Source organism: Rhinoraja longicauda, chromosome 6 (genome assembly GCF_053455715.1).
Source record: "Rhinoraja longicauda isolate Sanriku21f chromosome 6, sRhiLon1.1, whole genome shotgun sequence".
NCBI classification, from domain to species: domain Eukaryota; kingdom Metazoa; phylum Chordata; class Chondrichthyes; order Rajiformes; family Arhynchobatidae; genus Rhinoraja; species Rhinoraja longicauda.
The window spans coordinates 48,435,743-48,449,878 of record NC_135958.1 but is presented as its reverse complement, the minus strand read 5'-3'; the positions used below and the strand labels follow the sequence as shown (position 1 = coordinate 48,449,878).

Here is a 14,136-nt window from a genome sequence, read left to right as displayed (position 1 = left end):
GGCACAGCAGAGACTCCACTTCCTGAGGATCCTCAGGAAGACCAACCTGCAGGAGAAGCTCATGTTGTCCTTCTATCGCTGCTCCATCGAGAGTGTGCTGGCATACTGTATAACCACATGGTATGCCAGCTGCTCAGAAAAGGACAGGAAGGCCCTTCAGAGGGTCATCACGATGGCCCAGAAGATCATCGGCTGCTCACTGCCCTCCCTGGAGCACCTGTTCAGCCTACGCTGCCTCAGTAGAGCAGGCAAAATAATAAAAGATCCATCCCACCCCGGCCACCGTCTGTTTGTTCATCTGCCCTCTGGTCGACGTTTCAGGTCGATCAAATCCCGAACAAACAGACTTAAGAACAGTTTTTACCCCAGGGCCATACGAGAACTGAACACTACCTTTGCACTAGGCAACACCGTTAAAAAATCTTGTACTTAATATAATTGTATTTAATTGTATTTATGTATTTATTTGTTTTTGCATTTATTGCATGTATGTTTGTACGCACCGTCAGGATTGGCTATTTTTTAATTTCGTTGTACTCGTTGCAATGACAATAAATGAATATTATTATTATTATTATTATTATTATTATAACAGGCCATTTAGCCCACAATGCTTGTGCCAACCATGATGCAAATTTAAACAGCACTTCTGCCTGCACATGATCTATATCCTCCAATTCACAGCCTGCTCATCTGTCTGTCTAAATGCATAACATTTGTTGCTATTCTTTTCAACTTTCCAATTTTCTTGATAGAGCAAATGCCGAAGGTCATGGAGCTTGAAGGACATCAAAGTCAGTCTCGCATTCCAACAAAGAAACTGAACTAATCAGTGGTACAATTCCTTCAATCGTAGAGTGTTACTAATGTGTCACATTCATTTCTGGAATTATTTGATAGCATGCACTATTTTAAGTAACATTCACTTTCAAAAAGACATCAGAAGGATTCCAAGTCAAGTCAAATTTAGTTTATAGTCATATGCACAAGTACAGTGAAGTACAGGTACTATGAAAGTCTTGCTTGAAGCACATGGACAACACGCAGAACACACATTATTCATAAATTACATGACAGTGAATAGGGAAAAGACTATATCTTCTTAAATTCCAGGAGAAGAATTAGGCCATTTGGCCCATCAAGTCTACTCCGCCATTCGATCATGGCTGATCTATCTCTCCCTCCTAACCCCATTCTCCTGCCTTCTACCCCATGACTCCTGACACCCTTGCAAAACCCAATGAGGAAGCACGCCCATGGTAGTACAAGAGGTATGGTTCTGTTACTGAGGTAGGATTAGGGATGTGCAGGTCAGTTCCACGGTGCATATAAAAACACAATTCAGATGGTGATGTAAAAGTCAAGAAGTTTTTTACTGGCTGCCAAGAGAAATCAAACAAAATGCCACTTCAGCACATTAAACAATGTTGGATCTGCTCCAGCAGAATGCAATAAGTCACACTCTATTCAGATTCCTACATTCAACAGTTTACAGTTTGGGCTTTCTCTCCTCCTCCCTGTTTTATATAATCACAATGAGCCTACTGTAAATTATCACGCACCCTCTACCAAACCCCTTACCCTTTAATTTCCTCACCTTGTCCTCAGTGTGTCCAGGCACAAAGGGAGATACTTGTCAAACAAGATGGTCAGGTTTGCTTTCTCCGACTGTATCTCTCGCTTGTCGATCCAGCTACTAACTGGAGGATTCCACCCGAGGTCAGCAGGGTTAATGTACAAGATCCCTGAAAATCACAGAAGAGGTGCGTCATTCTTCATTTCCAAATGTTTGAGATTAAGTGTGGGGAAACGATGGCAACGTCGGGGAAAATAGGCAATGGCAGCAATAAAATCACTCATGAGAACAGAACCCGCTTGCATGGATTGTGTGACCATTGGTTTAAACAAGGATAGCGATATCTGAAGAAGGGATTTATTCACAAAATGCTGGAGTAACTCAGCAGGTCAGGCAGCATCTCAGGAGGGAAGGAATGGGTGACGTTTTGGGTCGAGACCCTTCTTCAGACTAGTATCAGGGGGGCGGGACAAAGGAAGGATATAGGTGGAGACAGGAAGATAAAGGGAGATCTGGGAAGGATGAGGGGAAGAGAGGGACAGAGGAACTATCTAAAGTTGGAGAAGTCAATGTTCATACCACTGGGCTGCAAGCTGCCCAGGCGAGATATGGGTCTCGACCTGAAACGTCACCTATTCCTTATCTCCAGAGATGTTGCCTGTCCGGCTGAGTTACGCCAGCATTTTGTGTCTATCTTGTTGATATTATAATATCGAGTTGAGTATAGGAGCAAAGAGGTCCTTCTACAGTTGTACCGGGCCCTGGTGAGACCGCACCTGGAGTACTGTGTGCAGTTTTGGTCTCCAAATTTGAGGAAGGATATTCTTGCTATTGAGGGCGTGCAGCGTAGGTTCACTAGGTTAATTCCCGGAATGGCGGGACTGTCGTATGTTGAAAGGCTGGAGCAATTAGGCTTGTATACACTGGAATTTAGAAGGATGAGGGGGGATCTTATTGAAACATATAAGATAATTAGGGGATTGGACACATTAGAGGCAGGAAACATGTTCCCAATGTTGGGGGAGTCCAGAACAAGGAGCCACAGTTTAAGAATAAGGGGTAGGCCATTTAGAACGGAGATGAGGAAGAACTTTTTCAGTCAGAGAGTGGTGAAGGTGTGGAATTCTCTGCCTCAGAAGGCAGTGGAGGCCAGTTTGTTGGATGCTTTCAAGAGAGAGCTGGATAGAGCTCTTAAGGATAGCGGAGTGAGGGGGTATGGGGAGAAGGCAGAAACGGGGTACTGATTGAGAGTGATCAGCCATGATCGCATTGAATGGCGGTGCTGGCTCGAAGGGCTGAATGGCCTACTCCTGCACCTATTGTCTATTGTCTATAATATCACTCTGATATTGTACAATGTAACCTGCAGGTCTTCTAAATATCTTTTTAACCGAGACTGGGGTGTAATTGACGGTGACCTGTGAGCCACTCTTGTGGTACTGTCAAGTACCATCTATAAAAATCTCCAGGAGACACTAGGAACTTCAGACCTTTATCGCAGGCGACCAACCACCAAGTGTACTCATGTCTGATAATGTTGTTACATCACTTGTACACATGACTTACACAAAAATATCAAACTAGGAAATTTAAAAGAACTACGAAAGGAAACAGGAAAAATATGAGAAGCTAAAGTAATCTCTACAAATATTTGTTTCATTGCAAATACTTGGTTCCTTGCATTGATTCCTATCAAATATGATTAGTCATAGAGTCGTGCAGTGTGAAAACCCTTCAGCCCAGCTGACCAAAGTGCCCCATCTACACTAGTCCCACTTGCCTGCGTTTGGACCATATTCCTCCGTTGTTTCTTTGACTGGAGAGTACACAATAGACAATAGACAATAGGTGCAGGAGGAGGCCATTCGGCCCCTCGAGCCAGCACCGCCATTCAATGTGATCATGGCTGATCATTCTCAATCAGTACCCCGTTCCTGCCTTCTCCCCAAACCCCCTGACTTCGCTATCCTTAAGAGCTCTATCTAGCTCTCTCTTGAATGCATTCAGAGAATTGGCCTCCACTGCCTTCTGAGGCAGAGAATTCCACAGATTCACAACTCTCTGACTGAAAAAGTTTTTCCTCATCTCAGTTCTAAATGGCCTACCCCTTATTCTTAAACTGTGGCCCCTGGTTCTGGACTCGTCATTGGGAACATGTTTCCTGCCTCTAACGTGTCCAACCCCGTAATAATCTTATACGTTTCGATAAGATCTCCTCACAACAAAAGCTTTTCACTGTACCTCGACACACGTCATAATAATAAATCAATCTAATCTAATCTATCCATGTACCTGTCCAAATGTCTTTTAATTCTTGTGAATGAATTAAATTAAGTAATGCCACAGCTACTGAAGCACCACAGATGGTTTACAAGAGATTTTGATGACTACCCTCTCCTGATTTAGTTACCACTTCAGAATGGGCTGAATGGGCATTTTAAATACTTTCTAATGGACCATTCTGCCAATTAATGACTCGGTGTTCAAATTAATTTAAGACGTTAGGCTGTTCAATTTTCATTGCATTCTCTTAACAAATGATCGATGAACAAGCTTTCAGACACAACGACTCCGAATATTTTTGTGGCTAATCAGAGGTAATATTTCAGGTTGAAGATCTTTTATCAGACAAGAGGTCATTGAGCTGAAATGTTAAACCTAGTTCTCTTTTCACAGATATTGCCTGACCTACTTAAGATTCTTTCCATTTTGTTTATTTCAGGCTTACTGCAGATGTAGCAGTTTGCTTCTGTCAATGTCCTCTGTAGCTACTTGAGCAAGGCTTTGTGACAATGATTCACTAAACTCCAAATGTGCTCTACCCAAGGTTCTAGGCCTTCATCAGTCAGAGATCAAAAGACATTTGGACAAGTACATTAATAGGAAAGGTTTAGAAGGGTATGGGCCAAACACAGGCAGATGGGGCTACTGTAGATGGGCCATCTTGGTCTGCATGACCAAGTTGGGCCAAAGGCTTCTTCCCATGCCATCCGACTCTGACTCTATCCACTATTTATGCAGTCCTTGTTGAGTTTACCCAGAGCAGCTTTCAATGAAATATCAATTGCACATCACATATATATTTACTTCTATTATAAAACACCACTGGCTTCAAGCAAATTCTATGTGAAAACAGAAAAATAAGAAACTGTAGTCAATTCCATGCTCACCTGCTCTTGATACAGTGGCTGGTGTAGCAGTCCGCAAGTGGCTAATTTCAAACAGAAGCCTCATGGTGGGATTTAGAGGAATCCGTTCATTGCTAGCCAGAGTCAAAACCTATAACGGAATATTAGCACCATCAGTGAGGAAAACGCATCTTTTTCTGTGCGTCCAACTTCCTCAGGCTGATAATATTCAGACAACAACGTCCTATTTGTTTTTCTTACAGAAATGTAACAAGCAAGTTAAAAAGCAATAAAAGATATAGATGCAAGAACGAGAGAGGGGATGAAGGGAAAGACGGATATTGCCGAACAAATGCTTTTTTGGGAAACGAGCAAAGGCAGAGTTTGCAAGGACATGACAATGATAGGCAGAGGAGGTATAGTGAATGTTGAGCATCCACTATAGGATGCTCATAGTCTGCTTGAAGGGAAGGAACCTGAAACTGGTGGAATTCATTAATAAGGGACGAAGGCCAAGTAACGATATGAAGTTACAGGTGACAATCAAAATATCAATTTCCCAGGTACTCCCAGGCACGGCGGCGCAGTGGTAAAGTTGCTGCCTTACAGCTTCAAGGACCCGGGTTCGATCATGACTACGGGTACTTGCTGTTACGGAGTTTGTATGTTCTCCCTGTGACCTGTGTGGGTTTTCCCCGGGAGCTCCAGTTTCCACCCAAACTCCAAGGACGTACAGGTGTGTCGGCTAATTGGCCTGGTAAATTTGTAAATTGTCCCGAGTATGTGTATAATAGTGTTAGTGTGCGGGGATTGCTGGTCGGCGCAGACTCGGTGGGCCAAAGAGCCTGTTTCCACACTGTATCTCTAAACTAAACTAAAGTAAACACTAGTTTTCACAAGCACACATTGGTGATAGATAAGGGATAAGGCTCTGTCCAAATCAAACCTTATCTGTTTAAACCCCGATCACAGCCTGTGGTGGCATTGGGAAGGCACTGACAGAACAGTCTACAAATAGAAGATAGACACAAAAAGCTGGAGTAACTCAGCGGGTCACACAGCATCTCAGGAGAGAAGGAATAGGTGATGACTCTGGTCGAGACCCTTCTTCAGACTGAGAGTCAGGGGAAAGGGAAACAAGAGATATAGATGGTGATATGGAGAGATATAGAACAAATGAATGAAAGATATGCAGAAAAGTTACATGGATCAAGGAAATGGTTCATTGTTGGCTGTGGGCATTGACTGGGCATTCTGCTCCATTGTGAAATTCCACCAATGGCTCTAAATTGCAGAGCAGAGTTCAATTAGTATGTGTTGTTATTCCATACAATGAGCTGATGGGACCAAGGATGAATTTCGACCCTAAATCACGTTTATCACACAAAATATTTTGGAAGTGCTAACCAATCAGACCTATGGGAGGATGCTAGGTTAGGCTGATTGAGTCAAAGCAGGAAGGAGAGGACAAACTTCAACTGAGGCAAGGACTAGTTGGACCAAATAGCTTGCTTCTGTCCTAATATTCTATGAAACATTTAATCTACATTTAAAGCAGATCCAATATAATGCAGATAAACGTAAAGTCATGCATCACAGTAGGAAGATAAGGAGAAGCCGTACAAAATAAATCCCTGTGCATAAAGGGACTTAAGGCGTAAATATAATATCTTTTAGGGAAGCATGGATCAATAAGTTATTTAAAAGTCATATGGGATCCTTGCATTTATATAAACAAAGGCGAGCGAGTGGTAACGCAAGGAAATGATTAAAATAGCTGAAGAAATCATTTGTTAGTCTTCAGCTGATGGCGTGTCCTTTCTTGGGTACCATCATATGGGAAAGTCAGAGAGGTGCAGAGGGGGTTTAACGGAGTTTTACATTGAACGTAGGACCCCAGTTGTATGCAGTCAGAGGTGAAGAAGTTTCATCTCCCTGAAGTAGAGCAGGTTAATGGCAGATATAATAGAAGTGTGTGGTTTTAACAAAACAATAGGAGATGGTGTCCTGTGCAAAGGTGTCTGTCTCTACATCACCCAAATTCAAGGCAACTGGCAAAGAATAGATTTTGCACAAATGTTGAATCTTTAGAGAGATGTTTAGAGATGCAGCGTGGAAAAAGGCCCTTCGGCCCATGAAGTCCATGCCAACCAACGATCACTCATACACTGGTTTTAGCTACACACCAGGAACAATTTACAGAGGCCAATTAACCTGCAAGCCCGCATGTTTTTGGAACATTGGAGGAAACCGGAGCACCAGGGGAAATTCCAGGTGGTCCCAGGGAAAAGGTACAAACTCCGCACAGACAGCAGCACTAATCAGGATCAAACGCAAGTCTCTGGTCTGTGACGCACCACCTCTCGCACTGCGCCACCGTGCCTCTTACTACTTGGAAATAAATTCAGCAATAATGCCTAAAGGAACAAGATAAATATTGAGAAGAAAATTTCCAGGGCTTTGAGGAAAAAAAAGAGGGATTGGGGAAAATGGATAGCTTTCACAACATGGAAACACTGGGATGAAGTGCCAAATGATGCCTTCTAGGCCCAGCAGGGTGGGGCTTAATTGTTGAAAATTGTAACACTTGGAAATTTTAAATACTGACAGATAGTTCATAATAGGAAGTACAATGGTCACTCGTGTCTTCGGAGGATAAGTAAAGTTGAGTGTGAAACTATGTCACCACTGTTTTATGTTCACAAATGCACAAAATTAATATTGGCCTTGTCGAATATAGGACATGTTTGGTGTATGAAAAAATCTGATCAGTAAATGTTCAATAATTGTTCCACATAATAATCATAATCTTCATAATCATACTTTATTAGCCAAGTATGTTTTGCAACATACGAGGAATTTCATTTGCCATACAGTCATACCAATAAAAAGCAACAGAACACGTGAAATACATTTTAACATGAACATCCACCACAGTGACTCCTCCACATTCCTCACTATGATGGAAGGCGAAAAAAAAAAGTTCAATCTCTCCCTTCGTTGATTGAAAGATACAACAGGTAAAGATACAGCAGAGTCCGCGCCGATCATCGATAACTCATTCACACTCATTCTACTCTATCGCACTTTCTCATCCATTCCCCAAACAAGAGAGGCAAGTCATAGAGGCTACGTAACGTGGAAACCCGCATGTCCTTGGGATGTGGGAGGAAACCGGAGCACCCAGTGGAAACCCACAAGATCATAGGAAAAACGTGCAAACTCCACACAGACAGCATGCAAAGTCAGGATGAAACCCAGGCCTCTGGGCTACGAGGCAGCAGCTCCACCAGCTGCACCACTGTGCTGCCCGGAAACAGTTTTGCAGCAGGTGTGAAATTTGATTGTACATTCCTGTGAGATAAAAATGGATTTCAAATATAGCTTTAAAGAAAAGGTGATGCAAAGTTTGTGCCTGAAACTTCAGAGACATTCACAAGGTATAAGACAAGCTTCTTTTAAGACTGAAAATTAAGCAAAGTAAAGCACTGAAATTCAAGACCAGGCAGTGCATTAGGCAGATGTATATTGATTACAATAAGTTCCATGGCAATGGGAACTTTCACCCGGGTATTGTGCATTGCTCACTCAAATAGTGACTCTGGTTTGGGAGACTGAAAAAAACTAATTCACCTTCAGAATAACCCAGTAAAGACCCACGTCTTTCCCAGTAAGTGGCAGCACAGAGCATTCAGCTCTTAGCCCTTTATGATTTATCTGACCATTACTGGAATTATTCTATCAGGATGCTTTAGATTAATTATGTAGCAGCCCTTTTTTTAGAATAGTTAACCTATTATTAATCAGCTTTCCTTCGGCATTTGTTCTTCAAACATCGGCCCGGATCCGGATGCCGATATCGACTTACCTTATTATCATCCATGACAGTGTTTAAAGATTCGATCCACATTGGATCAATGTCACCATCCAGCACAATCCACTTGGGGCCATCATGGGTTATGTTTGCCAGTTCACGCATTATGTTTGAAAACAGCCCTAAGAATTTAACAGAAAGAAAAGCATTTACATTTGATAAAGCAGGTGAGTCAAAGACATATGTGGGGCTACGATAATATCACCTGCCAGTTCCGAATTGAATTAGATTTTGTTTTCTTCTCACAACAATGTTGCTCTTAATCCCTCCTTGATAAAGGAGGTTTACCGAACAAATGATAGCTGCACTCCAGTATCTTGCATACATTCCCTTCACACATGCAAACTTGGATAATCAGTGTATGGATCTCTTTAACGGCAAGATCGGGCATGAACAGTTAAGGTATTTCACATTGGTTACTTGGATCAAATGCTCACGAGGCTATCAACTATGTTGTCATACCAAGACTTAGATTAAATGCAGAAACACTGGCAAAACTGAATGTTGAATTTCAAAATATCTCTCGTTCATTCTCTGCCTCAGAAGGCAGTGGAGGCCAGTTCTCTGCATGCATTCAAGAGAGAGCTAGATAGAGCTCTTAAGGATAGCAGAGTCAGGGGATATGGGGAGAAGGCAGGAACGGGGTACTGATTGAGAATGATCAGCCACGGTCACATTGAATGGTGGTGCTGGCTCGAAGGGCCGAATGGCCTCCTCCTGCACCTATTGTCTATTGTCATTCATTCAATAAATAAAACAGGCAGCTGGCTTAATTCTACTGAAGTCAGTGCTCAGTTGCAATGGTGGCATAGGATGGAACCAAATTATTTTTTTTCGGGATTGTTACCCACCATCTTTCCATTCCCTGGTTGTCGGGTTGATGATCCCAAAGAGTTCATCATTAGTGACAGCCTTGGGATTAAGATCAGTCCAGACGGGTCGCCGTTTCATATTCTGGTAAGTCTTGAACAGAGACTTCAGGACCTGAGTCTTGCCAGTTCCAGCATTTCCCACAACAAACACAGAGTGCCTCACTTCAAGCATCTCTTCCAACTGGACGACCTGCAATAATAAGCCAGAAAACAAAGATTATACATATAAATAACATTTTATCATTGAAATCTCAATACTGAGTTGAAGACGCAACTGATGGTCTTTTAAAATCATACATTTGCACCACATAGTTTCCTGTTACCCAATCCTCTATGCATGTTTATCTGTTTCCCACACTCTATGAGGTCTTACCTTGTCTATTAATCTGTTACATGGCACGTTACCTTTTAGAAAATCAAATATACCACATGCACAGGTTTCATTTTGTCCAATCCTACTGCTTGCTTCCTCAAAGAACACCAACAAAGAATATCACTCCTTTCATAACCATGTTGACTCTGCTAAACTGTATATATTTTTAATATCCTGACATTTTCCTTAGTAATAGATTCTAGCACTTTTACGATGGCAGCTATTAGGCTAACTGTCCATAGTTTCTTGTTTTCTGTCTCCCTCCCTTCTTGAATAGGAGCATTGGTTTTCCTGTTTTCCAAATCCAGTGGTCTGAGCAGAATCTGAGGAATTTGGAAGATCTCAGTTAATGATTCCACCTTAGCCACCGTGCCTCACCCTAAACAGTCCCATAGGATCAAGTTGACCAATTATGCCAATGTGGAACCTACAGAGCCTTCCATAGATAGACAATAGACATGATGGGCCAAGTGGTGTCCAAAGGACAACGACTGTGTAGTTTATGAGGCCATTGAGCCGTAGAGGCATACGGCATTGAAACAGGATCTTCAGTCCAACTTGGCCATGCTGACCAAGATGCCCATCTACACTAGTGCTACCTGCCCAGAATTGCCCCATATCCCTCTAAACATTTCTTATCCATGTACCTGTCCAAATGTCTTTTAAAACGTCTAATAGCAGCTGCCTCAACTACCTCCACTGGCATCTTATTCCAGATACCTACCAACCTCTGTATAAAAATGTTGTCCTCAAGTTCCTATTAAATTTTTAGATTTTTTTTTAGATTTAGAGATACAGCGCGGAAACAAGCCCTTCGGCCCACCGAGTCCGCACCGCCCAGCGATCCCCGCACATTAACACTATCCTACACACACTAGGGACAATTTTTACATTTACCCAGTCAATTAACCTACATACCTGTACGTCTTTGGAGTGTGGGAGGAAACCGAAGATCTCGGAGAAAACCCACGCAGGTCACGGGGAGAACGTACAAACTCCGTACAGACGGCGCCCATAGTCAGGATCGAACCTGAGTCTCCGGCGCTGCATTCGCTGTAAGGCAGCAACTCTACCGCTGCGCCACCGTGCCGCACGATCTTTCCCCTCTCACCTTAAACCTATGCTTCTTGATTCCCCGACTCTGGGTAAAAGACTGTGCATTCACCTGAACTATTCCCCTCGTGATTTTATACACCTCTGTAAGATCATCCCTCAGCCTCCCACGCCACAAGGAATGAGGTCCAGGCACATTAATTCTGCCATTGACACTGGGGTTCCATGTGCTCCCAGTGCATGGGCCTGGGCTTCTCAGTGCTCTTCCAAACGTTCCTTCTCCTCAACGAGGGACATGTAGGAGATAAACTCAGGAATCAATGGCGCTGCTGCTTTTCAGACTCTTGGTCCTTATTCAGGGCCTTAATTTATAAATGCTCATTACTATGTGGACGAGTACACAGGTACATCATTATATAACCCATCACGTTGACTCCATCTGCTTCCACAGATGCTGCCTGACCTGCTGACTTCCTTGATCAGTTTGCCTTTTGTGCTAAATTATAGCATCTACAGTCCCTTGTGCGGTAGACACAAAATGCTGGAGTAACTCAGCGGGTCAAGCAGCATCTCAGGAGAGGAGGAATGGGTGACGTTTCGGGTTGAGACCCTCCATCAGTCTGAAGAAGGGTCTCGACCCGAAACGTCGCCCATTCCTTCTCTCCTGAGATGCTGCCTGACCCGCTGAGTTACTCCAGCATTTTGTGTCTACCTTCAATTTGAACCAGCATCTGCAGTTATTTTCCTACACAGTCTCGTGTGCACTCACCCCGTTCTGATCAATGGACCTTCAACCACCACTTTCAGCTGAAACTTTCGGACAAACAAAATAAAGAAAATGAATGCAAGAAACTTTTACTTACTTTTAAAATAAAGTTGTCCTCAGGCTGCAACTTAAGGTCCACGATGGACTGCTTCACATGCCCTTCAAACTCAAGGTTTCTCTTCCTAGGAACATCCAGGGCAGGGAAGAGATCGCTGATGAGACCCATGAAAATGGGCACATCATCCGATACTATCTTCGGTATGTTAAAGTCTCGAAGGGCTCGCATCAGGACCTGATCTTCGGGGCGATCTGGGTCGCCCCTCTTCAGTGAGCCGGCCACAACCAGCACAGACTTGATGGCACGAAGCCCCCAGTCATAGTGATCCTAGCAAAGGACAATGGCTGAGTGCATTTGATGTTAAAAAATCAATCACAAGGAAGACAACTAAATACAAGGAACTGCAGGTGTTGGGTTTTTTCTAAAATGCCAAGTGCTGGAGTAACTCAACAGGTCAGACAGCATCTCTGGAGAACATGGTTAGCCAATGTTTCAGGTCAGGACCCTTCTTCAGTTCTTAAGGATCATATTGAATGGTGGTGCTGGCTTGAAGGGCCGAATGGCCCACTCCTGCACCTATGTTTCTATGTTTCAGACTGATTGTGGTTTGTTTGGGGGTCTGAGTCAGCTATTCTCTTCTGGACAAATGGTGGCCTGGGACAGCTAAAGCTCATTATCTAGGATGGAGACCAATTCAAAGCTGCTTGGAATGATCCTTAGAAACAATACAAACGGTGTGGAGTTTAGGGCTGCACAGTGGTAGTGTTGCTGCTTTTCAGCGCCAGAGACCCGGGTTCGATCCTGACTACTAGTACTGGCTGTAAGGAATTTGTACATTCGCCCAGTGATCATGTGGGTTTTTACCAGGTGCTCCAGTTTCCTCCCACACTCCAAAGACGTACAGGTTTGTATGTTAATTGGCTTTGGTAAAATTGTAAATTGTCTCTAGTGTGTAGGATAGTGTCTGTGTGTACAGGGTGACTGATGGTCGGCACAGACTCGGTGAGCCAAAGGGTCTGCTTCCGCCTGCTGTATGTCTAAAGTCTGAAGTTCTCACGGATGCTTGTTGATGATGCTAGTCTATAAAGGCATTGCAAGTTTATTTCCTAAGTGAATTATAACTTGCAATTGCAATATGTAGCACTGGCAACCACCACTTTTGTTTGAAAGTCTTTGTCCATTATTTTGATAAAGGAAGATAGACACAAAATGCTGGAGTCACTCAGCGGGTCAGGCAGCATCTCTGGAGAAAAGGAATAGGTGACGTCTTGGGTCGAGGCCCTTCTTCACACTGAGAGTCGGGGGGAATGGGAACGGTCTCTGCAGTAAAGCGGAAAGGAGTGGAGGGGAGATGTGGTTAGTGGTGTAATCCTCATTATCACCTCCTCCACAGCTAACAATGGACAATTGTGCACTCCTTGGCCATCGGTACCCGCTCTGATCTGCACGGCACCTTTTCATAGTTGTAGTTTCCCTCTCCCCTGTCTCTCAGTCTGAAGAAGGGACTTGACCAGAAACGTCACCTATTCCTTCCTTTTCTCCAGAGAAGCTGTCTGACCCACTGAGTTACTCCAGCATGTTGTGCCTGTCTTCCATGTAAACCAGCATCTGCAGTTCCTTCCTGCACATTTTAATAAAGGAATTTGGTAATGTATATAATATTTGTATAGACAATAGACAATAGGCAACAGACAATAGATTTTTGTTTTAAATTCGTTGATGCCTTATGCATACAGCAAGTAAACATCGTGCAAACATGTTAATGGGTTCACTATGACTATCACACAAAACCATTTTACTACAGAGATGAAACAGGTCTCATGAAGAATTTAAAAGCTTTCATCTATAATTTCTTTGCCTCATTGCTCCTTTAATCGTGAAAATCCTTTCCACATTGTGATTTTATCAGAGTTAACACTAAGCTTGTCTTCTGAATTGTTAATTTCATCAATAATAGATTACATTTGCTTTTGGGATTTCTTTTAAGTGGTACAACTTCAGTGAAAATAAAATCAATAATGATAAATGTAAAAGTACGTCACTGAATTCTCAGGTGTGCCGGGACGGGAGACGGCAATCAATATCTGCTTTCATTAGTGTAAGACTCTTGATGGCCCCACACCTTATTATTCTGCATTAGCATCAGTGAAGAGTCAAGTACATTTGTGCAATTCAAGCAGGTTCAGGGATCTCACTGCCAGGCAAAACCCCATCTCGACAATTGGCTCAAAATGCATTTGCTTCAAAGGAATATCAAAGGATATTCATTGAAAACAGCTTTAAAGCATTTATTGATTTTTAAAAAATCATTCCTTTGTGAAGAGTCTTTGTCATTATAAAGGGTTTAGTTTAGGCATACAGCCTTAATAATGTTGAGCCTGAGTCCTACATTAGCAATCAGTTTTTGAAGACTTTAATGATATCTGTTTGGAACTA

The 14,136-nt window shown here is 42.9% G+C and overlaps 1 protein-coding gene across 1 annotated transcript in view; it reads right to left on the bottom strand.

The window, feature by feature from the left end:
* dnah9 (dynein, axonemal, heavy chain 9) overlaps window positions 1–14,136 on the bottom strand; it is a 467,621-nt gene that overhangs the window by 335,659 nt on the left and 117,826 nt on the right. Inside the window, exons 30-34 of the mRNA XM_078400937.1 lie at window positions 11,740–12,027; window positions 9,430–9,640; window positions 8,573–8,700; window positions 4,747–4,855; window positions 1,598–1,745 (exon numbers count right to left, since the gene is read on the bottom strand). Of these exons, the coding sequence (XP_078257063.1) occupies window positions 1,598–1,745; window positions 4,747–4,855; window positions 8,573–8,700; window positions 9,430–9,640; window positions 11,740–12,027 (884 nt within the window). The remainder of the gene's footprint in view (window positions 1–1,597; window positions 1,746–4,746; window positions 4,856–8,572; window positions 8,701–9,429; window positions 9,641–11,739; window positions 12,028–14,136) is intronic.